This window comes from Theropithecus gelada, chromosome 14 (genome assembly GCF_003255815.1).
Source record: "Theropithecus gelada isolate Dixy chromosome 14, Tgel_1.0, whole genome shotgun sequence".
NCBI lineage: Eukaryota > Metazoa > Chordata > Mammalia > Primates > Cercopithecidae > Theropithecus > Theropithecus gelada.
This window is the reverse complement of record NC_037682.1, coordinates 119,967,629-119,995,134: the sequence shown is the minus strand read 5'-3', so window position 1 is coordinate 119,995,134 and position 27,506 is coordinate 119,967,629. Positions and strand designations below refer to the sequence as shown.

At 46.8% G+C, this 27,506-nt stretch overlaps 1 protein-coding gene across 3 annotated transcripts in view; it reads right to left on the bottom strand.

Moving 5' to 3' along the window:
• Positions 1–27,506, bottom strand: part of FLI1 (Fli-1 proto-oncogene, ETS transcription factor) — a 126,259-nt gene that overhangs the window by 19,562 nt on the left and 79,191 nt on the right. For 2 of the 3 annotated variants that reach the window (XM_025357661.1, XM_025357662.1), the window contains 3 exons: positions 24,806–24,960; positions 20,124–20,327; positions 11,071–11,136 (listed from right to left, as the gene is read on the bottom strand). In XM_025357661.1, the coding sequence (XP_025213446.1) occupies positions 11,071–11,136; positions 20,124–20,327; positions 24,806–24,960 (425 nt within the window). The remainder of the gene's footprint in view (positions 1–11,070; positions 11,137–20,123; positions 20,328–24,805; positions 24,961–27,506) is intronic. The other variant, XM_025357663.1, reaches the window with a different exon arrangement.

The following is a 27,506-nucleotide window of genomic DNA, read 5'->3' as shown; positions in this document are numbered from 1 at the left end:
CCTTCATCTACCGAGGGCACAGGTGAATTTATGAGGGGTGTGGGGCAGCTGGAGCATCCTGGACGTGTCTTTAAGATGCTTTAAGCTGATTTTGACATCTCTTCCTTCTCCTTGGGAATCATGGGTTTGTGAAGCTCTGAGGCAGAGGATTACCCATGAAACTGGTAGAGCCACGAAATTACTTGAGGGAAACTTTATTTCCCTCAAATAAATTTCCCTCAAATAATAAATTTATTAAATGTATTGAATTTATCCACCCCTACTCTTATTTTGTTTTGTCTCTGAGACAGGGTCTTGTTCTGTTGCCCAGGTTGGAGTGCAGTGGTGCAATCTTGGCTCATGGCAGCCTCGATCTCCTGGGCTTGAGCAATACTCCCACCTTAGCCTCTGGAGTAGCTGGGACTATAGGAACACACCACTACGCCTGGCTACTTTTGTTTATTTTTTGTAGATATGGGGTCTAGTTGTGTTGCCAGGGCTGATCTTGAACTCCTGGGCTCAAGCGATCCTCTCACCGTGGTTTCCAAAGTGCTGGGATTACAGGCGTGAGCCACTGGCCTGGATGGTTTCTTAAATTCAGTTTATTGAAATTCTTATCGATAGAGTGTTACTCAATATAATACTTTCTTTTCTAAATCTCTTTTTGTCCTTTATCCTCTTAAATGTAGTATGAAACACAAAAGGATATGTGTACAATTATATAAATTATAAAGCATAACAATGGGAAAAAAATCTGTGAAACCACCACAAATGATGCTTCCTATACGTTGGCCTTTCACTAGAAGATGCCTGAAACCCATTTGTCTCCATGTGGCATGGAAGAAGCTTCCTCTGCCCTTCTCTCTCCAGAGACAGATAGAAAGAAAGAATTGGACTGATGAGCATGGACAAAGCACGTTTTTAAAAAATACTTTGCAGCTCCATTGCCACCGCCCCACCACACCCGGCAAACAACCTCTTTAAAGTGGAATTTCTAAAATTCTAACTTGCTAGATTGCTTCTTGAAATGCAAATAAGATTGATCGCATTGGGTCAGGCTCCTGATTTTTTAGATGGTAGCAGGAGTCAACAGATGAATATATCTTAACAACTAGACAACATCAGCTACCTGGGGGAAATGCATGATGGGGGTGGTAGATGGAGTAGGAAAGGGCCATTTTGGAGCCCTTGCCATTGCCTAGGTGGGGAGGGGACTGCAGGAACAGGCTCTCTTCTGTTTCATACTAGCTTTGTGATTCAGGCTTAACATCATACCTGTGATTCAGGTAAAACGGGAATAATCATAATGCCAACTTAATAAGGTTTTATGCAGGATAAATGTGAAGTGAATAGGAAATTTCTTGGCACATAGTAGGTGCTTAACAAATGTTAGCTCTTATTGTTGCTGCCTGGGGCATAAGAAAAGTTAAGACAGGAAGGTGGAATTGAGCAGAAAGTACATTCTCCCTGCAATGTCACCTTTCCTTGGCTTGGCGTGTCCTCAGCCTCCTCCTGATGGGCATAGACCTGAAGGGCCTGTGGAGTCCAGTTGAGAGCAGGATCCTGTGGTGGCTGGGCCAAGAGGGGGCTCTGGTGCCATCATCTTGTGACTGAAATCTGCTCTTTATCAGTCTTGCCTCCTTACTTAGGGATGGGACTGATCACAGCTTCCAAGGAACCACCCTGGGGTCCCAAGCAATGGAAATTTAGGACAGGGTACAGAGGAAAGGCAGTGCCACCCCAGCAGCTGCAGTGGATAGAGCCAAAACATCCACCTTGTAGAAACATCTCAAAGGGTTAGTTCTACGCCAAACTGCTGGGGAATAGTTTAAGGTACTTTGCCTATTATTGTCATCCATCCATCCAATAGTCCCCACCTTCAAGATGCTTCCCGTCTCACAAGACAGAAGACTGCTAGGCTAGAATCTATTGAATGCTGCATTGGTAAAACAGTGGGTATAAGCAAAGCATCCTGGGGAAGAGCGGACAAGACCGTAATGAGGCGATGCTGTCTGATCTGACCAGGGCCCTAAAGGGTGAATGTCGTTCCCTGGAATATGGATTGCGGGTGGGGACTGAGACGAATGAAAGGCATACCCGGCAAAGGGAGAATGGGGAAACATGATTCCGAAGTGTTTGAAGACAGAGTAGACAGGAACTAAGTCATATTTGAAGGACAGGTCTTTAGGTCAGAACCTAAATGGGCAAAGCTGTATTACCGGAACAAAACTGTCACACCTCCGTGCTCCAGGGAGATCCAGACAGTTCTGGAACTTGTCTCTAGCAGTCCCACAGAGCTGAATCTGGATGGTCTTCCAATAGGAACACTTTGAAGGGTGGGTGATCACTTCACAGTCCCTCAGGTTATGGTGGTGACTCAACTGGGTCTGAGTAATTAAAAGAAACCCCAGGATGGCCCCGTTCCCAGGCACAACACGGGCTCCTTTGAACTCTAGGTGGTCACCCCTAATTGTGCCTGTGGCCTGCATAACCTCTGGTAGCTTTGAGGACATCTGAGTTCCCTCCACAGTGGGATGTATGGTGATGTGTTTCATTAAAATAATCCATCAATCAACAGAGAAACTGGGGAGAATGATCATTGGAAGGTAAGGTTGTTTGTATCTATTTCAAAAGAATCCTCAAAGAAGTAAAACCTACATACACAAAATTCCTCTGATGGAATAGGCCCACTTTTAATAAGGCAGTGGACTGATACTCAGTCTTTTGCCTCATTATCCTGGAACAAATTTACACTTGTCTTAGGAAACGGGCTAACTGTTTCCAATAATTTGAGGAAAGTGTGTCCCAGTCACTGTGTAAGCCACACGTGTGCAATAGCAGTTCACACAGCACACCCACGAAAAGAAATAACAGTCCTTTTACTTAGAGAAAGGAAGGATAATGGTTACTTAGAAAGTGTCCCAGACAAGCTGTCAAATTGAATTCAGAGAGCTGGAGTCTGACTCCAGGACAGGGCGGGCTGGCTAAACTCCCAAGGGATTGGGGTTTCCTGCCTGCTCCAGCTTAGACACAACGAGTCTTTGTTTCCAGTTCTCTCGCTCTCCCTCCTCCCCCGATCTCTGTTTCTCTCTGTCACCCTTGTTCTTTCTCTCTCTCTCTGTCTCTCTCTCTCTTAATCTCTCTCGTGGAAAAAAAAAAAAATGCAACTCTCCGAAGAGGGTCAGATAGAAAGCAGACAGAACATTAACTCAGGAATTTCAAAGGAAAACAGTTTTTAAAAAATAAAATGGAGAGAGTAAGCTACTGTCTATCCCATAATCATAAATCTTGCCTTTGGACCCCAGAAACAGCATATATACATACACACACACTCACACACACAGACACACACACACACATCCAGCAATCATCCCTGATTTTGCTAAGAATGGCTTAGACACATTTCATCATAAAGGAAGAACATATAATGACAATGTTCTTCACAGGCTCTCCTGTGAGGCCGCAGTACCCTCCAATTGGAAGTGTGTGTGCTCTGATGTAGATGGAGCCTGTGGGGCCACAGAACCTGCTGCATGAGAGATGTTATTTACTCCCTAAAAATAACAGATTACTTCACAGTATTACAGGCCTTTTCCTTCGGGTACACATGTTCCAGACCAAGCCCCCATATGCAGGGCTCTACAAGGCAACACACACACAGCCCACCTCCACACTGAGCACCAGCTTGCACCCTCCCATACACACACACACACACACACACACACACACACACACACAAGGCTGCCCAACGCCCGCCCTCCCAAGGACTGCACCCAGGAGCGCATCAGCTTGCTACAGGCAGTGCATATTGCAAGGAACAAAGATGCCGTACTCGGGAACCCGTTCACCCGGAGAAATAAGGCAGAGATGTCTTGAGGCATTTTTTGAGTTACAGAAAATTTCAAAGATATATAAAAGTAGACAGCAGAGTCTAATGAACCCTGAGGCCCCATCACCCTGCTTTAACAATCATGAATTCATGGTCAATCTTATTTCAGCTCCATGCCCACCTACTCTGCTCTCCCTGGCCCAGTTACTTTGACACAAGTCCCTGACTGTCAGCTCCTTCGCTGAGCTTCCTGTCTCACAATGAAACGTCTAACTGCACCCGGTTCTCCAGGTTTCAGGAAGCCGTGGTGCATAGGTTCTATCCCAGGCTCTCTTCCTGAAACCCACATCCAACACCCAGGCCTCAGTTATTCCTGCAAGGACTCACCTGGGCTCCCGTCTCCAACACCCAACTTGAAAACTTGCACCCACCCCAGCAAACACACTGGTTTCCTTGGTGCCTTCCTCCTTCCCTTTGCTTCAATATCTATTTCCAGCCCAGCCAGGCTGAATCTTGCTAGAGGTCTCCATCTTTCATTATGACTTCTAAAATCATAAAGGACACCCATACAGGAGCTAAATGCAGGGGAAAATGGAAAGACGTGGTAATATATGTGAATTGCTCTCACTCCAAAGCACAGTAGTTCCTTCCTTCCTTAGCTGTGTGTCTCTCTGTTTGACTAGAAAGTGCTTGAGGGAAGGTGGTGTGCTGTGTTCACCATAGTTTCAGGGCTCAGCCTGGTGTTCTATGCACAGAAGATTCTCCACAAGAAAGAAATGAATGAATAGAGGAGAGCATCAATCACATAATTTAGGTCTATTCCTGACTAAGGTACCAGGTAGCTACAATATCTGCCTACATAGGAATAAATGTATATATTTGTCTTCACTCCCTGTGTGACCGTGGCTGGGTCCACACCTTCTCTGGCCTCAGATCTCTTCTGTTCTGTAAGGGATTTGGAAAAGATGTCCAGTTTGAGCATTAATGATTTTCTATCTCTTCATTACACTCAGAGAACTTCTTGTGTGTAGCATGCATTGTTGTGTTTTGATTACGTGCAGTTTTACATTTCCTTCATATTTCATAGGTGTGTCTCCCTAAAAAGTTGTGTTTTTGCTTTGTTTTCTGAGACAGAGTCTCACTCTGTCACCCAGGCTGGAGTGCAGCAGCGTGATCTTGGCTCACTGTAACCTCCGCCTCCTGGGTTCAAGAAATTCTCCTGCCTCAGCCTCCCTGGTAGCTGGGACTACAGGCGCCCACCACCATATCTGACGAATTTTTTATTTTTAGTAGAGATGGGGTTTCACCATGTTGGCCAAGCTGGTCTCGAACTTCTGACCTCAGGTGATCTGCCCACCTCGGCCTCCCAAAGTGCAGGGATTATAGGCGTGAGCCACCGCGCCCGGCCCCCTAATAAGTTTTAAAGCAGCTTGGCTATCTATGTATAGTATCCTTCACAACCCTTGGTACAGTGTTAACATCTGGTAAACCCTCAAAAATATTGTAATTAACTTGCAATAATAATGTTAACTACTATTGTAATTTTCACTGTAATAAATTAGAATAACAATTTACAATCCTTATTATAACTTTTATTGAGCACTTATTGGTGTGTCAGACATTGTGCTGATTTAGGAGTTTTACATCATCCCTGAAGGGGCACTACAATTATCCTCATTTATACATGAGGAAACTGAGGCAGAAAAATGTGAGCGCATTGTCCAGGTCACAATCTGAGTCCAGAGCCTGAGTTTTAATCAGTATGCTATAATGCTGAAATAGGAGACCAATGTCTGCCTTAGGTAAACTGAGAGTATTAAAGAATCCTTACGATGTTGTCAGATGCTTGAATCAAGTATGCTGAGATAATGATTCCAGAAGCAGCCTAGAGGAAGCATAGAACACAGCAAAGGCCCGACTTTGAGTCTTGTACTGCTTCATGACCTGGGTGCCTTCTAAGGACCCCTGAAATCTCTCTGTGCCTTGTTTTCATTATCTACAGAAGGGGGATAAAAATACTACCAGCCTTGTCATCTCATGGTGATGGCACCAGAGGGCACAAACGGGATAATGGATAGGAACGTGCTTGGCAAACCCTACCGGGCTGCCAAAAAGCTGTTGTTACCATGTGCATGGCTCCTGCCACCTAGGACTCTCCTGGAGAGAAGCCAGGCTCTCATTAACATGGGCTTCAGCACCAACCAGGCATTTCACTCTAAGGGACACAGAAAGGTAGTTTCTCCCCTCTCTTTTCCATACTTAGCATGCAAGCCGACAGACTTTTTAGCCATTAGCCAAGGCAACGGCTGGAGATGGCCATTCCGCCTGCAGCGGGGCTGCGGTTTTCTGTTTCTGCGTTCAATGGCAGCCCTGAAAGGCTCCCAGGCTGGGGCTAGAAGCTCAATGCTCCACAGGCCCTTGGCCGGTTGATGAGTTCCAGGAGTTAATAAACAAGGAACTCAATATCCTCTGTCTTTTGGAAAGTCAGAGGTATTTAAACAGATTCAGCATGAGGAACTAAGGAAATGAGGGCTTAGGCATGCAAAGAAGCTCTGAGGAGGAGATGTGCTGATTCTTGCACGCTGCTGGGCCAGCTGAGTGAGCTGGGAAGGCCTCCGGCAGGCTTTGCCCAGAAAAACAAAGTGAAGCTCTGACCTGGGACCAGGGCAGACACACGCACATCTGCAGCCTGGAGGACTGGAGAGAACAAGGTGTGGAAAGTCAGTAGCCCTGACTCCAGGACCCTTACATGCTTGAAAAGGTCACTTAACTTCTGCAACCCCAGTGTCCTTCCCGTAAAATCACGTTACCAACACTCTATCTACATTTTAGAGGACTGAATGAGGACATGTCAGAAAGAAATTTCTGAGATGTACTAATGTACAGTTGTCAAAATCAGTAATATCATACATCAGTAAAATCAGTCATCAATGACAATGACAAAAAATCTAATCAGGATCGTACAGTCTCTTCACTTACCTACACCTTTGTCAATATACCAGTAGGGCCTGCTATTCCTTTTCTAGGACAGTCAGGGGCCAGACAACTGCCCAGTGTATCTCCAGGGAAATCTGGAGTAGCTCTAAATGGGCCTCATTTCTCTCCAGTTGTCTCTGTTCTATAAAGCAGGCTCCTCTAGCTTGGCTGCAGCTTGGCTTATAGGAATAACCTGGAGAGCTCTAAAAGATTTCCAACGCCCAGGAGTCATCATTGGAGATTCTGAATTAATGCGTCATTTTTTGGCACTTGGGCATCAGTATTTTTTTATTTTAATTTTTGCATTTACAAAATTTTAGTAAAATATGTAACATAAAACTTACCATTTTAACCATTTTAAGTGTACAATTTAGTGCCATTAAGTACCTTCACAATGTTGTGTGACGATTACCACCATCCATCTTCAGAACCTTTTCATCTTCCCAAATGGAAACTCTTACCCATTAAACACTAATTCCACATTTCCACTCCTTGCCACTCCTGGTAACCACCATCTACCTTCTGGCTCTATAAACTTGACAGTTACCGCCTATGAGTGGGCTCATGCAATATTTGTCCTAGGGTCAGTATTTTTAAAGATCTCCAGGTGATTCTCTGTGCTCTCAGAACTAAGGGCTGATGCCAACCATAAGTCGTGTATCGGTTCATCTTTGGAAAGAGAAGAGTTTAGGGATGAAGTTGGAGCTGATAGTGGGCAAACCGCATGGACAGAAATCAAGTAATGCAAAACATTCACATCTTTGCCCAAGTTACTTTTAGGGTAGGTATTGCTTTTGCAGAAAGGCAGCTGGAAGAGAAAGGCTGTATTTGCCAGAAAGTGAGGGGCTTCTAGTCTAATCCTCTAACCTGGTTTGAGTCCTTGCTCTGCCATTGAGTAGCTGTGTACCCTTCAGTGAGTCACTTAATAGTGCTGAACCCCACTTTCTTTGTCTGCAAAATAGAGATAATAATATCTACTTCAAAGACCCAGTGCAAGGCTCCAAAGCAAAGCATGTGAAGGTGTCTGATATATTCCAAAACCCTTTATAGGTGACAGCTGTGGCTGCTATTGTAAATGGATAACAATAGCTTTTATCCTAATTTATTTTTTAAGGGCATTAGCCTTGATAAACTAAAGGTAGAGCATAACTGCGCTAGCTGGATCCAATCCATGTCCATAGAATATTTAATTTAAAGGGGCTTAAAGATTGTTCTAAATTAATTTTTAAAATCTAGTCTTACTTCCTGGGCACAAAAAACCCCTAGAGATTGCAGCCATTTTCAAGAGACAAGCTGGAAGGGTGATTATACAATTTTAAAGCAAAAAGCCATTCTAATTTGATAAGCGCTTTGAAGACACATTAACAGACAGCATCTCCTCAATTTCCTTGCTTTGTGCTTGATGTCAGCACCTGCCCTTTGTGGATTGCACCAGTGTGCACTCACACACACACACACACACACACACACACAGAGCTCTGGTGCTCTTGATGAACTCTGGATTTGTTTGGGGCTGTGTGTGTCTTATTCAAAGAAGACGGAGCCAAGGTTGCCTGATGTCTTCTAATAGCTAATAGATAGTGTTTAGAGCAGAGCAGGAGAGCCAGTGAGAGGTGGGGAGGAGGCAGGGAGGGATAGAGGGAGGGCTTGGTTAGCTTTGTCTTGCTAATGTACTTTGTTTTGTGGCTTGATGGGTCGTTCAGACAGATTCAGACCACCTCACAAGGGGAAGGCATAGAAGAGCAAGACAGCTCAAGTGGAGAGCTTTACTGGGGACAAAAGATGCACCTGCAAAGCACAGGCTTAATCGTCTCTAGAGGCCAGGCCCAATGTTGGGAGATAAATGCCGGCACCACCTGAATAAGGTCCTGGCAGCGTGCGTTTGCCTGGATACTACAGTTAATTCATTTCAGAAGAGGGGTTGCTACCCAGCAAGAGGGAGCTGCTCCCGCAATAAGCCTGAATGAGCCAGCAGTGTTACAAATGTACTCCCTAAACACAAAAGGGCCAAGGGAAGGAAATGCGTATGGCAGGTAGAGGACAGGGCTGAACAATAAGACCTGCGGAGGAGGAGGAGGAGGAAGGAGGTGGTTAGCAACACATTTCAATTTGGATAAACCAGTTTCTAAACTAAACCCTATATCTGAAGCCCAGTATCAGAAAATCTTTCATTAGCTCTGCTTCAGAGCCTCACTGGCTAATTCTGATGTTGGTAGCAGGTTGTAGCCTGAAGTGTTGGAGAAACTTACAAAAATTCGAATTCAGCAGTTCAGAGGTTAGGGCTCCTCCCAACCCTCCCTCCCTCCTTCCCTTCCTTCCTTCCTTCCTTCCTTCCTTCCTTATAGCCTTGCTTCCCTCCCTCCCTATCTTCCTTCCCTTCCCTTCCTTCTCTCTTTCTCTCCCTGCAGTCATTTTCCCCTTCTTTTTTCCTCCCTTCCATTTGTAGATCCCTATCCACAAATGAAATACAACTCAATATGTGAAAGAAATCAAAGGACAGTGGCTCTTGAGCCCTCGCAATGTGGCTCCTGTCATCTCCTTAGAAGCTCCAGAGTCAGGGCTGGCCTCTTGCTGACCAAGTTCCTCCCTTCACTTGACAGGAAACTGAGGTTCAGGGTCTGAAGTGATTTTCTCACGGGAAGCCAAAGGTGCCCTGACCTTCAATCTAATGCGTTTGCCACTAAAATATATTTTCTGTCTTACAGACATTTGCAACAGCATATTAAAATAGGTCATCCAGTGGAATCTGACTGACAAGGCAGAATGAATCCATAGAAAGTCAGTTTTCATGACAAAACTCAAGGAATCTGATTTGGAAAGGAAAAAGTGGCAGAAACAGGACTGGCTCAGGGTCGGATAGGAGAGAAGGAAGCAAATGAAAAAACACAAATATTTAAAAGTGGATTCATTCTGTGGTATAACTCTTCCACTAAACCTTCCGGTCATTATTCAATTATAAATTGTTAACAGGAAACACAAATTTCTATGTGATCAAGTTGTGACCTTGGGCAAGACACCCAGCGAGTGTCTTTGGGTCGCTGTTTCCTTCCCACCCCATGCGGATGTTGAGCCAAATGGTCTTTCCCTAGAAGAGCCTTTGTTTCTCCGAAAGGTTATGCTATGCTGCGCTATACGTAACTGATCCTGAGAGCTTGTGCCTTTCTTCTATATTATGGGGAAGGTGAGTTAGAGAAAAACTGGGGACAGAGAGCGAGCCAAGGAGGACAGAGTGCCTGCCACACTCTTATTATTTATTCTTCAAGCTCCTATTCAAAAGTCCCCTCCTCTGTGGAATTTTTGCCATGCCATGCAAGTATTTTTTCCAGTCTCTCTCTGGTTCCTAATAATTATGCGTTCACATTTTTTCTCCTTTAAACCAGGTACCATGAATTATTCACTTGTTTCAATGCCTGAAATCTAACACAGTATCGGAACCACTCCTCATGACGTTTCATAAAGACACTGAGCAATGCTATTGTGACATTTACTAAAATCTTCGTTGGCAAAGAGCATTTGCTGAGGCAGTTTTCTTTCTCAACAAAACCAAACCAAACCAGACCAAACCCTTAAGCCACCATTTTAAAAATGTATTGACATTGCTAAAATTTTTTTTGAGACAGAGTCTCACTCTATCGCCCAGGCTGGAATGCAGTGGCGTGATCTCGGCTCATTGCAGCCTCTGCCTCCTGGGTTCAAGCGATTCTCATGTCTCAGCCTACCAAGTAGCTGGGATTACAGGTACCTGCCACCATGCCTGGCTAATTTTTGTATTTTTAGCTGAGATGCGGGTTTTGCCATGTTGGCCAGGCTGGTCTTCGAACTCCTGACCCCAAGTGATCCGCCCACTTCAGCCTCCCAAAGTGCAGGGATTACAGGTGTGAGCCACTATGACCGGCTGCTAAAATTTCTTCGGAAAAAAACCTTTAAGGGTAGACATGCTGGAATCCTTGAAATCCTCATTTCATTATTTTCATCGGAGAAAACTCCCAACTTTCAACTTTGAAAGTAAGCAGCATTCATTTTTTCCTAAATGTAACATGTTTTCCTGCATGGAATGACAACTTCAAGTTGTATCTTTGTGATATTATTACAAGATACTGTAAAACCTTCTTTACTGTATTTTTGCAACTGGTAGCACAAGTGGCAAAAGTCTTTGGCTTCTCGTCTTTGTATGCTAGGAAAAGTTGAGTGGAACAAGCTGGTTTTTTGCGTCAACCTTAACTGCATGGGACTGTGTCATGTCTGGTTCAGAAGAAAATTTTAAGTGCACAAAAGAACAAACTTACCTTCTTTGACGCTCAGTCGTGAGGATTGGTCTGTGTGGGAGGTTGTATTATAGGCCAGCAGTGAACCTGAGAGGCAAAACATAAACAGGTTATCACCAAAATGTTCTTCTGAGATCAAGAGTAGGAGATGACATGAGGAGGGAGTGGAAAGGGAAAGACATGGGGAGAGGGGAAGAGGGACAGAGGACTCCTAGAAAGAAAGGAAAAGCGAATGGAATCCGTTTGCTCGGAGACAATCATACAGGCCTGTAATAACTTTACGGAGTAAAGAGACAGAATACATTGGAATGAAATGCTCTCTGGGGAAACAGACAGCATGACCCCTGAGCTGCCATATTCATCGTTCTGAAACGCTCTGGTCTGTGCCATCTCATGATAGGAACACAGCACTGAGAATCAGTAAACCCAGGTCTGTTCCAGTTGTTATTAATTCACCATGTGACAGTTGGTGAGTGACTTGACATGTCTAGATTTTGATTTTTTTTCTTGAACTAGAGCAGAGGTTGGCAGACTTCTTCTATCAAAAGGAGAGAGTAAATATTTTGGCTTTATAGGCTAACTACAGTCTCTGTTGCACAGTCTTCTTAGTTTTTGTTGTTTTGCCCATGGGCCAGATTTGGCCTGCAGCTTATAGTTTGCCATGGCCTGGCGGAGAAACTAGTATCGCTCCTTCCTGCTGTGGTATCCTTTGGGTTTACATACATATGGGTCCTTTCCCAGGTGAGGGTAAGGTGCACGGGTATCTGTTACTGGTGGAGGGGCGCTGGGAGTTGGGAAGGAGGTGAGTGGTAGTATTCCAATAGGAAATTTTGCTTCCCTTCACCTATGTCTAAGAGCACGCACTGAACCTGAAGAGTCATGCGTTGAATTTTCTGTAATCTCAGAATGCTGATATCCAATCTTTAAAAATTCAACTTCAATGCATACCTCTTCTATACCCAGAACTTTGAAAGAATAATTTGCTGTTGTTGCATGGAAAACATATTCTCCCTTCTTTCCTAAAACTAGATTTGTTCCTCTGTTTAAAGTGAATTCAAGGTTGTAATTTGTGAAATTTAGGCATTTTTGCCATTCTCTTTGAGACTCTCCTAGGGAAATCTTAAAGAGCTCTCGAAACTAGGGCTGGGATCTGCTTTTACAAAACATACCGTAAGCTCAACACATGTGTTCGAGGCTAAGAAAATTCTTCTAAACAACGCTTTTCCCTGCTCCCTGTGGCCGAGTGGACTGGCTTGGGTGCCAGGGGTGGGAATGGGCTGTTAGACACTCCTATTTTTAGTCTCCAGTCATGGAAGGGATGCAGAAATGGAGCTGCCGCCTCACCCAGCTGTGGGCGTTTGGTTGTGTGCCTCAGAGAAAATGTGTGCACTACCCAAGCCAGGCGATGAAGAAGAGAATTTATTTATTTTTGAAATGGAGTTTCGCTCTTGTTGCCCAGGCTAGAGTGCAATCGCACGATCTCAGCTCACTGCAACCTCCGCCTACTAGGTTCAAGCAATTCTCCTGCCTCAGCTTCCCCAGTAGCTGGGATTACAGGCATGCGCCACCACGCTCGGCTAATTTTGTATTTTTAGTAGAGATGGGGTTTCTCCATGTTGGTCAGGTTGGTCTTGAAATCCTGACCTCAGGTGATCTGCCTGCCTTGGCCTCCCAAAGTGCTGGGATTACAGGGTGTGAGCCACCGCGCCCGGCCAAGGAAGAGAATTTTATAAGAATTGTCCAACTGCCTAGAACATGACTGTTAGTTCTAGCTCTGCAGCAGCTCCAGACGAAAACAAGAAGGGGGATGATGGGGGTGTATTGAGCCCTCTGTATGCCACAGTGTGGCTACGTGGATGCCATGTTAGAAATGAGACAGTCACATGAATGTAACATTCAAGAGCCAGCTACATTTGGTTATTCCATTTTCAAGAATATCAATGACAAAGTAAGGCCGGGACAAGTTCCTGTTAATAGTCACGCAGCAAAAAATGATGTTTTGGGCAAAGATGGACCACATATTTGACAGCAGTAACAGTGTATTTTTACTGTATCTTTTAAATGTTTAGATGTAAAAATACTTGCCATTGTGCTACAATTGCCTACCATATTCAGTACAATAACATGCTATACAGGTTAGTAAGCTAGGAGCCACAGGCTGTAGCATACAGCCTCAGTGTGTAGTAGGCTATGCCATGTGGGTTTGTGTAAGAACATTTTGTGGTATTCACATGAAGATGAGCTATCCCCATCATGAAGCAAAGCATGACTCCATGTTTATTAAGCAAATGAGAGTTTAAAATTAGACCTGCCTCTTATCACCAATTAGCTTTGTGCTCTCCATTGATTTCTCTCATCTCTCTGAGCCACCAGTTTCTCATCTGCAAAATGGGTGAATACCACTTAATGGCATTGTGAAGATTAAATCAAATAATGCATGTAATGTGCTCAGAATGGACCTTGGCTCATAAGTGTTCCATAAATGCTAGCTATGATCATTACTATTTTTACATCCTTTCTCCCACAGATGTCACAATTACATACAATAGTTCTCTTTATACATGCGTTTACTGAGCGTTAGTCTTGTCCTCCGATTAAAGTTATGAATGGGTTCTGCTGCAATAAGAAATAATCCGGCACGACTGGAAGGAAGTGAAGAAATGGAACCAAACGTTCCGAGGGAATACAAAAAATTCCCAGAAGCAGGACCAAGAATGCTTGCCTCTCTGTCCCTGATGTTCTCTCCCTCAGGCTGAAACCTCACTGCTGGAGCAAATAAAGAAAAATGATGGCCTCTGAGGAGCAAACTGCCTGAGTCATTAGTGCAGATGTAGCCGAAAGCACGAACCTTAGATAAACCACATTTATTACATTTCCCCCTTGGTGAAAGTTCTTCTTTGGGCACACATGAATTCCACAGGAAACTCCCAGAAAGCCAAGAGAAAGGGTCATTTGACCTCTCCAAAGCTTGCATGAAATACATATTTCATGGCAACCTAGGAAGAGGATTTTGCCCTAAAGACTGTTCTCGGTTCAAGTTTCACTCCTAGAAGGAGAGGCTGCCTTCCCCGAGCAGGGGCTGGTTGGGGGCATCTGGCCTCTCACCCAGGGGACCCAGATTCCCTCCTCTTCTCCAATTTCTACTTCATCAGTTCCCCAGGCTCTGTTTTCTTAAGGAACTTGGTCCGACGCAGGCAGGTCCTCCTGGAGCCCGGCCTCCCTCTCTGTGGCTTTGGACTGCTTTCTCCTGCCCTTGAGGCTCTTTCTGGCCTGACACTGCCACAGGCCTGTGCTGCTGAGCTCCCCGTCCTTCCTGATACCAGCACCTCAGGGTAAACAGGCCATGATGAAGCGGGAGATGCAACGCTCCCGGAACATGCACAGTGTGCCAGACGCTTTCCATCTATTCTCTTACTTAATCCTTGCATAAGCCACGCAGACCAGCATTCCCTTATTCCTTTTTACAGATGAGAGGAGCAACAGTCAGCGAAGTCATATCATTTTCCGAGGATCACACAGTCAGAGACTGCAGGAGGCAGGAGCCCCATCCTGGTCTGTCCACAAAACCTATCCTCAGTCCGACAGACCCCACCACCTCCAGACTAAATCGTAGAAACAGGCAAAACTCACCTATGGGCTTGGGAGGCAGGGTGGTGGTTAGTTTTGGGGAGGAAGTGGTCGTGGGGTGGAGAGAGGGTGCAGGGGGCTGAAATTCTACTCCTTGACCTGGGAGGTGCTTATGCGAGTGAGTGGATTCACTTCATGATAACGCCTCAAGTAGCGCACTTAATGATTTCTGCACTTCTGTGCTATAGTTCAGTTCAAACTGAAGTACAAGATTTGCCTACTTGGTTATTTGTAAGTTTCTGTATGTGTGTTTGTATGTATATATTTGCATATGGGTGTGTATGCATATACATATATCTATTTATTGGGGCATTTTTGCTCTAAAGAGCATAAAGTAGTTTCTGCTGAGAATAGAATGGCTTTCCCAAACTGCAAGCATGGGGAAAAGATCGTTTTCCATTCTATGTTTGAGTCCATCTGCTGCTAGAGACAGTACCTGGATCTGAAAGGAGAGGAGACTGAGCAGTGTGAGGCTTTGCAGGTGTCAGGTAGAACCCCAACAATCATGGTTTCTGCTGCTTCACATTCCCCCAACCTAACCTGCTTTTCATCGGGGACACCTGGGCCAGGGGACACAAGAGTCCCAGTGCCAAAGCCTTTGTCTCCTGCCTCGCTGTGACCATAGAATTTACCAGTGCCCCCTCACAGCCAGCCTATTGAATCCAGGTCTCCCTTTTCTCTGGGCTGCACTGCTATATCGATAGCTCTGGCTGAGGGTGCGGGAGCGGGAGGGTGTAAGGCTCTGGGCTCTTTCAACAACAATCCTGGCTGACTACTGAGTCCAGGGAAACCTGACCTTTTGTTCAGCTGGAATTCTGTTCTCCCTCACCGGTCAAACCCCGGCCTGGAAGTGATAAGATTGCACCAGCTTAATTGCCCAGACTCAAAACCTCTGCCCGACCATCTGAGGCTGCAGGTAGAAAGACCACAAAACGCAAAATGTGTTTTCCATTAAAGTTTAAATTAAAAATGGGAATCAAGATAAGCACCTTTTCTGTGGTCTCCCCGTCGCGCAGTATATTTCATTCTTTTGAGCAGCCACTGTTTGAAGATGCAGTTTCTTAGTATTTTTTCCAGGTCAGACCCAGATAGACATACAAAACCAACTTGTTTGTAAAATTTAAAAAAGGCTCTTTTTCTTCCTGCCTCCCCTCCTCCCCAGGAGCCTGGGGCTCCCAGACATGCGCAAACTCCCACCAGCGGCCCTGCGCCTGAACTGCCCGCCCTGCGCCCTCTGTTTCTTCGAGGTCCATCCCCGCCTTGGCCTGAGAAGGGACAAATCTCGTTCCCGCAGCTGCTGCTGCGAAGGCTCCTCTGCCACAGGGGGTGTGTCTGGGAGAGATACTGGTGGGGCCGACAGTCAGGCCAAGAGAAGGACAAAGTTAGCGTGGCGATAGGTTTGGCGTAATCGGCCTTCTTCCAGGAGGCCACAGGAAAGTTTTTGGAAAGCATTTATCTCTTGGTACAAATGACAACAGAAAATGCCGTGGGGGAAGTGGCCGGGCTGTCCACGTGGAAGGCCGGGAGTGAGGCTGCCTTGCCTGTGTGGCGCAGGCTGGCTTGCTGTCTCCAGGGCCGGGGGGACATCGGCAGCGCAAGGCCAGGGACTGGGACTCCAGACGCCTGAGTCTTAGACACCAGGTGCTCTCAACTGGCTGGACGCCTTTGAACCAACTTCTGAAGCTGTCTGGGCCTCAGTGGTTTCAGCTTTAAAATGGGTATTGTAGGTAGTCGTCCACAAGGGGGCAACCTTTGTTTCTTTGAAGACAGAACCTCCCTCTGTCGCCCAGGCCAGAACGCAGTGGTGCCATCTCAGCTCACTGCAGCCTCCCCCCTCCCAGATACAAGCGATTCTCCTGCCTTAGCTTCTGGAGTAGCTGGGATTACAGGAGCCCACCACCACGCCTGGCTCATTTTTGTATGTTTAGTAGAGACAGGGTTTCACCACGTTGGCCAGGCTGGTCTCAAACTCCTGGCCTCAGGTGATCCACCGGTCTCAGCCTCCCAAAGTGCTGGGGTTGACAGGTGTAAACCCTGGAGTTTCCCAGGACCCATGGGAATGACCACAAGGACCGTGGCCACCCCGTCATCACAGTCCTCCTTGCATTTCCTGTGGCGGGGGGTGGGGGGGTGGACGGTGGGCAGCGTGTGACACAGCTCCTCTGGCACAGCTGACACACCCAGGTGTGAAGAACAAACACCTCCCTAGCACGCCTGGCCATCAGACAGGGTCTGTAGGGGCTTAGGAAACTGCTCTTTCTTCTCCACCCTGGAAAATATATTTGCATTTAAAATGTAAAAGTCTAGCTCCCCTCCCAGACCACCAGAATAAACAGTCAAGTGAAATTTACATTTTCACCAAAATGTAAATTTGATGCCAAAGCTTCTTATCCTATGAAGTTTTCCTTTTTCTAGACTTTCTACTAAGCCCCAGAAAGATTAGATCAGAGAAGTGCCACCAACTTGGAGTCTCCTGACTTCCAACCAGCCACAGGCTCAGGTCCCCAGTTCTGCTCTATCAACTTTCCTTCACCCGGCAGCACTTCCTCCACCGGAGTGAAGGATCTCAGCTATTTTCCTTCCATCTCTTGCTAAGGTGGAAATATCTGAGCCCCACCTTCCTCTCCAACAAAAGGACAAGATGATAAAGCACAAAGAATCAGCACCCTCTCCCCCTGCCTTGACTCATGGCCTCAAACTGTCCACAAGCACTGGCCTTCCTCCTGAGCACAAAACATCCACTGGAAGTCAGTCTGGAAAAACAATAAAGTGTTTGAAGGCTTTAAAAGGGTTTAAAGTGCTGGTTGTCACTGGGGAGTTCCCAGCAGTCCAGAGCAGAGACACAGCAGACGCGATCGCCAGCACATGGCCTTCTGCAGGCGCTTAGCAGCCAGCCACCACCTCACACTAGAGGGTCCCCAAGGCTGGAACCCAAGGTAGACACCAATTAAAAAGCAGCATGAATCTAAAAGCCTTTTCCCTGACAGTGGATCATTTTAAGTCTAGGTTCCTCAAAAGGATATTTCAATACTATGTTGGGGCAAGGTTTGTTTGTTTTTTTTTAATTTAACACAACTATTTTAATTTTTTGCTTTCGTAGGCAGACATGGCTTTTCTATCAGTGCACAGACTACTTTGTAATGAGCTTTTCCACCCAACGTCGTATCCTAAGCACTTCTCACGGTGTTTCCCAATAATCATTTTAACGGCAGAACAACTACTTCCCACCGTGTGGCTGTGCTACTGTTAGCCACTATCTTCAACTCCGGATATCCGCCCTGCACGCTCAAATGTCTTCATACACAAGCTGGATTCCACCTCGTCTCCGCTCTGGAAATATGCTCCACTAAGAAGTCCCTTTTGGGAAACCTAACATTTTTATTGATTTGGGGGCATTTTCTGTCTATAAATATTCTTAAAAAGAAAGAAGCGATTCACTTTTTCTTGCCATGCTATACCTCCCAAAATGCCATCCTCTGCACCTCCACTTCAATCTTGTTATCTGCTCTTCTCCAATAGACGGTCTCTCTACCAGTGACCACCTTCTCGGGCATTTGTCTCACTTCAGCATCTGTGCTTCCATGGTTTGGTGGCAGGAAGTACTAGGGGGATTTGGGCTATTTATGGACTGGTTAGGGCCTGGGGGTCATATGGCATGAATGGGCTTTCTCCACATGGAGAGAATGCCTTGAACATTCTACCAACAAGTGCATCCGCCAAGGAGTCTCAAGGCACTGGACCATTTAACTAACAGTTCAGAGCATGCCGTCTATGCTACTGTTGTCCTCTCTACTCCTGCAAATGAAAGAAAGGGCTCAGGGTTCCTGCAAACTCCTGCTGGAATCAGGTTGCTTTGCTGGTCTCTCCTTCTCTTGCTAACCTCCATGCACCCACCCTGGCCTGCCTAGATCACTGCGGGACTCTGTTCAAAGATCCTTATTTTTAAAAATTCCACAAACAGTTAAAAGCTGAAATTATGAATTAGAAAATGCTAATTATCCAAAGCTCTGAAAAACTGGGTGGAAAATTGTCCCCGTGTTTGAAATTGTTTCTTGGGCTGACCTCATGTTACAGCAAGACTCAGACATGAGGTAATTGCTCCGGGGCTAACATACACTGCATCATCTACTTTCTCGCACTGGTTACCAGACGCTTCGGAAAGGTGACCAGAGAGCACAGAGGCACCAGTGGAAACTTCCAAAGGCATTTTTTTGATTTTTCATTTCTCCAGCCAGTACGTGTTGCCCCTGCCCCATGAGGAACACTGCGGCTGAAGGGGACAGTGGATTCCAAAGCCGGGGAGTTAAAGGTCCACCGAATGATGGAGAGCAAACAGAGCTCACCAACCCAGAGCCAGCCAGTCCAGGAAAAGCAGGTCTCAGAGGTGCTGTCTAAGGATCTCAACTTGTGAAGGGGGCTTAAAATCATCAATCACCTGCCCAAAGCTAAACTCCTGCAAGACTCCCAGCTACCCTGGCCGTTCACAACAAATAGCATCTCAAGGCTGCCCTGTCTGTCTTTGCACAGGGCTGTTAGAATGCTCTTACAGAGTGCGAGCCCATACCTGTGTTCCTGTGATCCTAGCACCATCTTTTCAGGCCCCAGGACAATCCTTCCATACGTAGGGGTAGCACTGGTATACCACCTGGCCTGGATTTCCAGCAAAGTGTTCAGGCTGAGGTTACCAGTGGAACTAAAATAATTCCATTCTTCTGCTCTGTGTATATTTCGTATCAAATGAAATTCATATCAGACTGATGGGCACGTGGTGCCAGAGTGCCTCTTATTAGATAAATCTCTTGGACAACTGCCCACTTGCTTTCTTAAGCTCACCCTTTCCAAAGCTCTTTTCCTTCTCTTAGCTGTACCAGAAGAAAGTCTCCAGATCCTAACACACCTGCAGCTGTGACTGCTCTTCCTCATCAAGGAAGTGTGCAGATACCAGCCCTGTCAAATGGGGTTAGGGGGTGCCAGAGTATCCCAAGATTAAGAGGAAGCTAATATGTAAATTGTTTTCAAAACCTTAAATCCAAAAGCCTTGAATGTAGAGTTTCCTGGAGGAATTTTAAATAATCACTTAGGAAAACACCAGCCAGGGCACAACCCATCTCTATCTATTTTCAAATTGGGATAGTTTCTGGAAAGGCAGTCTCATGGGAAGAGTGTAACCAGCCTCTGGCAGACCCCCTCCAGGTCACAGCTCTCTATTTTTCTCCATTCCTCGTTTTACTTCCTTTGACACTTCAGGATTGGGTCTGTCCCTCGCAGGGTCTGTAGGAGCCCACGTGACCTTGGCAACGCTACAGGCCCCACAGTGCTCCCCACAGTGCAGCATCTGCCCAACCTGAACGGGCAGCACTGACTTCCTCTCCCTGGGTTGGCTCCATGGGAAACGAGCAGGCCTTGCCAAGCTTCCTCCCAGCCCTGGGCGCTTGGGTGGCACTTACTTTCCCTGAGGTAACTGAGGTGTGACAACAGCACTTCCGTGTTGTAGAGGGTGGTGGCACGGAGGAAGTCCTCCTTGTTCATTTTACACAGTTCCTTGCCATCCATGTTCTGGAAAAAGGATGTGTCGATCTCCATCAAGCCGTACTCCTTTATGGCCCATTCCAGCCACTGCCTCACATGCTCCTGTGTCCACAGTGTAGGGTCTGCAGAGGAGAAGATGTTGTTAGCAAGGGCTGCAGGTAGGTAGAGGCTCCCCGAGAGCCTAGGCAGCCTCCCTCACCCCTTGTCCCTCTTTCTCTCCCTTCTCTCTCTCTGGGAAAGCTCCCTTCCAGATGGTCCCCCTGGAACAGCCATCTGGCTCCATGGCATCTGGCGCTGCCTGAACCACTTAGCACTCCAGGGAGGTGCTTAGCTGCCTCGCTACATAGCCTGACACAGCACTCTTTAAAGTTCTGGAGAGCAGTTGAAACCTTTGCCTGAGAAATGGTGGCATCAAAATGAAAAGAAACACAATTTCACAGATCCCGGGACCAATGTCTCTGGAAAGGGGAACCATCTGTATTTCAAGAATATTAATGATTTCATGAAAGAACACGGATCCCTCAGATGGCTACAGAAAAGAAACAGAGAGAGAGGCTTTTACTGCAATTCCATCTGTGCAGTTGAAAACCCAGTGGTGTTAGTCCTGAACAGAAACCCAATCTAGATTTTCTCCTTTTGAGCACAGCTGTGTTGAAATTTCTACCAGGACATCCCCAAAACATTTTTTAGATATTTAAATACCCAAAGATGAGAGATGGTATTGGGGAGAACCTTTCAGCTCTTGAGTGAACACAGGTAAGGTAACCACTGAGGCCATCTCTGTGGTAGGACACTCATACCTCCTTCTCCTTCTCAATATGTGTGTGTGTGTGTGTGTGTGTGTGTGTGTGTTGGGGATGTTGCACTTTCAGCACAAGTGATGAGTTCCAGCAGGTTCACAGTAGGCAGAACTCTTTTATCACTTATCACAGTCTGAAACCCATCTCTTCACTTGGCAACCAATTGTTAGTAGGTCCAATAAACACCTTAAATATCCTCATCATAGAATAAAACTACATGACGCTTGCCTTCAAGAAATACTCATTCCTATGAAACAGGTAGGCAAGCACACCACTACTAAGCAATGGATTGTGTGGCGGTGGTTTGAGGACTCATAAGCGGAAGGGAATCGTGAAAATTTGGAGAGTCATGGAAGACTTCCTGGAGGAGGAGAGACTCGGCATTTTATTGTGAGTCAGCCATCAGCCTCCGGCTTCTAATGAGCCTGTTTGATTTAACGTATTTATTAGGCAGGAATATCTGTGCTACCCCTCAACCAACTCACCCTCTCATTCTACAGTGTCTGTGAAGGCTCTTGGCAAAGCTGGGAACCAGGATTGAATGACTAGGAGTGGACGTGGGGAAAGAAGCAAGGCTCACACTTCACAGCTGGGAAGCCAGAGGCAGGTTTCCCAGAACTTTTACACAAGCATGTGTCAGCTGCCCTTGGGCTCTCCATCCCACCTTGGCTTTATGGGTGAGAATCTGGGTGGAAGGGCCCGAGTCTGCTTTGCAAAATGCCCAGGCCCTGCCCGTGCATGAGAGTTGCGGCTATATTGTGCTGGAGGTGGAGGAGCTGGCAAAGGGGAAGAGTTAGGAGAGTTTGGGTTCACAGGTCACAGCCTGCTGCTGAATGTCATCCCAACAACCTAATGCCCCGTGATCAGTGACGGTTCAGATGGTGGGTGCTATGTGCCACCAGCTCCGTGAGCCCTGTTTGTACTTACCAAGGAAATCTTTTAATATCCCCATTTTACAGATGCATTGTGGAGTCTTAAAAGGTTAAGTCATTTGCCCAAAGCCCCATTGCTGGTAAGTATCTGGGCCGGGGCTCCAAAAGAAACCATCACAGGACTTCACTAAGTTGAAGAGGTGGGTCCCCCCCAAAGCCCCTTTCCTCTTCTCACCATCCTGCTTTACCTCACCTGTGAGTTACACTGCTCTGATGCCAAAAAGCAGAGCTCCTCTAAAGCGTCATTATGCAAATATGTATTCCTCTCTCTCTCAGATACATGTCTTGCTCTTTTGCTCTCCAGAAGCAATTAGGCACGGATCATTGGCAAATGGAAATAATTTTGCACCTTTTCAGAATTCTAGAGAAACATACGGTAGGGGGAGTGGGATTATGTAGCATATTATTTCATTCTTCGCTTCTCCCGGTTCCTCACTTTTAGTATCCAAGGCCTCAAGTTCAATTTTACACCATATATTTTATTTATTTTATTATTTCCTCCCTTGCTTTGGCCTCTGCAACAATATTATTTCTCTCCCTCTACAGCACAATGAATTATAAATCTTCAACTCTGGATCATGCTAAACTCTTCCAAATGTTATTTCCTGGATGATTTAGTCCTAGTTTCTTCCCATCTGAACATGGAGCTAGTGACTAACTAGGGCCCACATTTATACTTGTCTTTAAATCCCATCATAAATTCAATCAGTTATTCCACTAATATTTTATTGCCTTGATTTGTGGACTTGCCCAAATGAGACTTCCCCTCATGTCCACAGCCTGGCCTGGAGGAAGCCAAAATGTGTGACGATCTGAAAGATCTAGCTGGAGCTAAAATAATGAAGTAAATCCATAGCCTGAGAATTTATTACATGACGTGCTTTGAAAATCATTTGACATGAATTTGTGCTATTTTCACCATCACTGCTATAGGTAACTTGGCTCACTGAAGCCTGAGGTTTTGCTATTCCTTTCGAAAGCATTTCAACACTGACTGGAGGTTTGGAGGGTTGACGTAGCAGTCCAGCCACTTCTGCCCATTTTCCAGATTCCTTCCCAAAAATGACCCCCAAAATGAGATGGTGCCAGAGGTTGGTTCAAAGACAATCTCAGATCCCCAAACCCTTCAGTCCCACAAGCCTTCCCTCCCGGGCTGGGAGCTGTTTGGCTGAAGCAGGGGAGTTTGAAACCGTTTGAGTGAAGACCCCGTGAGGCTCAGCTTTGCTTTGGGGTGTACAAAGAGATTCCCACCTGTCAGTTCTGGTACGGTTTCCTTGTCTGCTTTCGGTGAGGAGGGAGACGATACACCTGGGCTAAACGTCACTAGCTGGTCTCCTGTGACAGGTGGCTTAAGTAATGCCATGGAGATAAAGCAATTTACATGGTGCCTGGCACCTGGAAAGCACTCAATAAATAGAAGCGATTCTTCCTCTTCCTTTGTTAGGTCAGATGCTTGTGAAAGAGCAAACTTAGAATTGCTTTAGGAGTCGTTTCTAAGTCCTAAAGGGTACGGAGAAATTCCTGTAGGCCCCACCCCTCTCCTGCCTCCCTCCTGCTCACACCTTCTTGATTGTGGCCCAGAGCACAGGGAGGCAGCTGTAATCCAGGGATATGGTGAGATGCAACTTCTCAGGAAAAACAAACACCACGGGCCAAGGCAGGAGGCGCCCCTTAAAATTTCTGCCTTTAGACCTACAAGCAGATGCCTTCGGGCTACCTCAAAGAGATGTCTAACCTTTTGACTTCAGATGCAACTACATTTACACTTTTCCACATGGCAGGAGTTTTGCCTCTCTGGTAAAGTTATTTTGGTAAGATCAGGTTTAGTCTCTGCCCTGTAATCCACTTTGCTTAAGATTTGGACGTCCTTGCTCCTTCTACCTGGCACCAGTTCTACACGTGGCAGTTTTTAAACACCCTTTCTGTGCAGGCGGCTGAGCGTGCTGGTGCTAGCTGGGGTGGAGTGTCCAGCCAATGGACTGAAGGACTGAACAATGATTTTATTTTCTGGGACCAACAGCACCAATACCTAGGGAAAAAGAAGCTATTTTTACCTAATGATATAACTTGTGGCACACATGTTAAGGCGCTCCATTAGTTAAATATAGTTCTTTCTATTTTAAAACTGAAAGAGCTGGCTGTCATTTTGGAAAGGTGGAACCCGGCAGATGCCGGGAAGTACAAGCCGGGAGGGAAGGACAGGCCTCTGCCGCTGCCCTCCTCACAGGCAGGGATGCCCACATCCAGAGCTCACGGGAGTCCTTTTGGGTGGAGGCGGTTTTGCCTCTGCTTTCTGAGCAGCCCATCCTTGAGGACCAGGCCGTTGATGTAGAGTTTGTGATGTGGTCTGCTTAAGGGTGGGGCTCCTAGCATCCACACATCAGGTGACATCTGGGATACTGCCTTAGGGGGCAGCTAGGAAGTAAGGTAAAATGTGTGGCCTTTTTTTTTTTTTTTTTTTTTTTGAGACAGAGTCTCACTCCATCACCCAGGCTGGAGTGCAGTGGTGCGATCTTGGCTTCCTGCAACCACCACCTTCCTGGTTAAAGCGAGTCTCCTGCGTCAGCCTCCTGAGTAGCTGGGATTACAGGCGTCCACTACCACGCCTGGCTAATTTTTGTATTTTTTTTTTTTTAGTAGAGATGAGGTTTCACCATGTTGGCTAGAACTCCTGACAAGTGATTCACCCGTCTCAGCCTCTCAAAGTGCTGGGATTAGAGGCGTGAGCCACCACTCCCGGCCCGTGTGCAGCTTTCTCCATTTTGTAGTTCCACAGGGAATAGAGTATCAGATAAAGGTTTAGATGCTCCCTGCCCTTAAGAGAGCGGGGAAGTGAATGGCACCCAGGCAGCCTGCTTCCCGAGTTACCTGCAGGGACGATGACTCTCCTCTCATTGGTGGTCATGTTGGGAGGAGGGGGGCCATTCTTCTCGTCCATATAGCTGTTGTAGTTCATGGGGTTGGACTCGCCTCCACCCACCAGCTTGCTGCATTTGCTCACGCTGCAGTCCACCGGAGACTCCCTACAGTGAGAAGAGACAAAGCCCAGAGGCGATCAGCACTGACAGGGCAGCTCGCCCCAGCCTCCGAATCATGAGCCCCAGGGCTCCGATGACGACCATGGAGCCGTTGCCCAGCTGCGCTTGGTGCCATGACGATGATGATGCCCTCTTTCTATCCTCCATGCTGCCACCAGAGTTTCCTTCAAATCCCAGCCCAGCCCTATAATTACAGTACGTAAAACCTTCTGGCAGCGCCTTAGTGCCCTCAGACCAAGGTCTGAGCTTCTTTGTGTGGCATCGCAGCCCTCCCTGTCTGACTGCAGCTTACATTTTTAGCCTCACTGCCAGGCAACCTAGTCCATGCTCCCAGACACGCCTTCCCCACAGTCCCCCAGCACTTGGTGCCCGCCTTGGTTATAAGGACTTGTCACACTGCCTGATTCTTAGCTTGGCCTGTGCCTCCTGACTGCTGAGTTCTTGAGAGGATGGTCATCACTCTTTGTTTAACCCTAATATTCTTACATAGGAGGTGAGCAGCAAATGCTTTCTCAGTGAGTGATTTCTGTTGTACCTAGAGAAGTTTAATGCATTTCTCATACACTGTTATATTCGAATTTTCCAATAAACCCCCAAGATAGGCACAGCAAGGGTTACTATCTCCTTTTCGTGGTTAATGAAATCAAGACAGGGCTGTCTGGCTCAGAGTCACACAGCTAGTCAAGGTGGAAACAGGACTCAGGTGTTCTGTGTTAAGCTTCACTATCAAGCACACATGCAAAAGAGCTGGTTGCTACTTGGAGAAGGAATGGAATCCAGGAACTTCCCCCTGATGGAGAGGTGGTGGCCCTGTGGCATTTTGCAGCCCTGACCCCAAGCTCACCGTGGAGCAGTATGGACATTCACAAGGGAGAAAGCAGATCATCCAACTTAGCCTAGAGCTACAGAACTTGATCAGCACCTGGTATTTTGCAGCACTGGTGATTGGGCAGCTGTCTGGAGGGGTGACGTCCCACCCATGGCCACCTGGTGCCCTAAAGCAGGCTGGCAAACACACTCTGCATACCCCCCAGCCCAGCATCACACACCTCCAGCATACTTGGGGGAGGTGCCACCCTGTCACACCCAGTGCCCGCTGCTCAGCCACTCCAGCAGCAGCAGGACCAACGGAGATGATGGGAAGGCCAAGCAGAAGCTGTAACTGCCGTTATACTGAGCAGGAAGCATCGGTTCTGGCAGCCTGGGAGACAGCCAGTTCTCTCAAAAGCTCCAAACCAGGCCTTCAGACCAAGGAGTTCAGATAAGGTTCAGATTACAGCCTTCCAACTCTAGGCCACATAACCTCTCCGGACGTTCCAAAGGCCTGGCCACTGTTCTCCATCCCCTGCCAGGGGCAGGAACGGACCACAGCGAGGCCTTGAGGCGCAGGGCCATGCCAGATAGGGACCCACCCATCCCACAAGCAGGGACGGCAGTCACTAACCCAGAAGAAGGGAGATCAGCCCAGGGCTTCCTGAGACCCAGGCAGGGCGGGGAGGCCTGAGCACATTCAATAAAGAAAATTAAATGAATTTGTTTCTTAATCTGAAAGGAAAAAAATATTGAAGATCACTTATCATAGCTGGGAGATAAATGCTCCACCGAGATATTAGAAGTCAGATGGTAATTTTTTCCTGATGTCTTACAGAGGGGAACATGGGCTGAAAATGAAAATAAGATGTATAACTCACACATGTTAGAATTTAAGGTTTTACTATTCGCCTACTGTTTTTCCAGGCAGAGAACCAAGAACCAGCCGTCAGAGTCGCAGATTGCTGAAGGTTTAACATCCCCATGGCAGTGGAGGGGAGGCAGTAGCACATCAGGGCTTTTCACCAGCGTTTGGCCCTTTGGCTTCGGCTGCGGAAGGACCTGGCTGGAGATGAAGCAGTCCCGGTCAGACCCTGCTGCCTGCATCTGAACCCAGCTCCGGCTGGAGTGCACTGGGTCCCCTCACCCGCCCTGGGGCTAACTGCAGGCACACACTCGCACACATGCATGCCCATGTGCACACACACTCCAACACAGAACATGTGTGCACAAAACACCCACATGCATGCACACACGTCAACAGAGAACACATGTGCACACAGATGCATGCCTCCATGCATGCACACAGGTCAACACACATGCACAGATATGCACTGTACACATTCCAACACGGAACACACATACTTCACCCACATGGAAGCACACATTTGAACACAGAGAATGTGCACACACACACGTACACTTCATCCGCACACACACGCATAGCTATTGCACACACACGCATACACATTACACACACACACACACTCACACACACGGCCTGGCAGCCTTTCCCTGCATCCTTATCAGTTGTGAAACAGTCCAAGTGCTGCAGAAGTTTGAAGGATTCAGTTGGCCTGCAACCAAGTGAGCAAGGTTTTCACTGGCGGGCGGCCTCTGTGGGAGAGGCGGGCTCCACACTGCATGCTCTTCCCTTGCAGGATGCCCAGAGCAAGAGGGCAGAGGGCCTGGGCAGGGGTCTCTCGGAAAGGAGAACGACA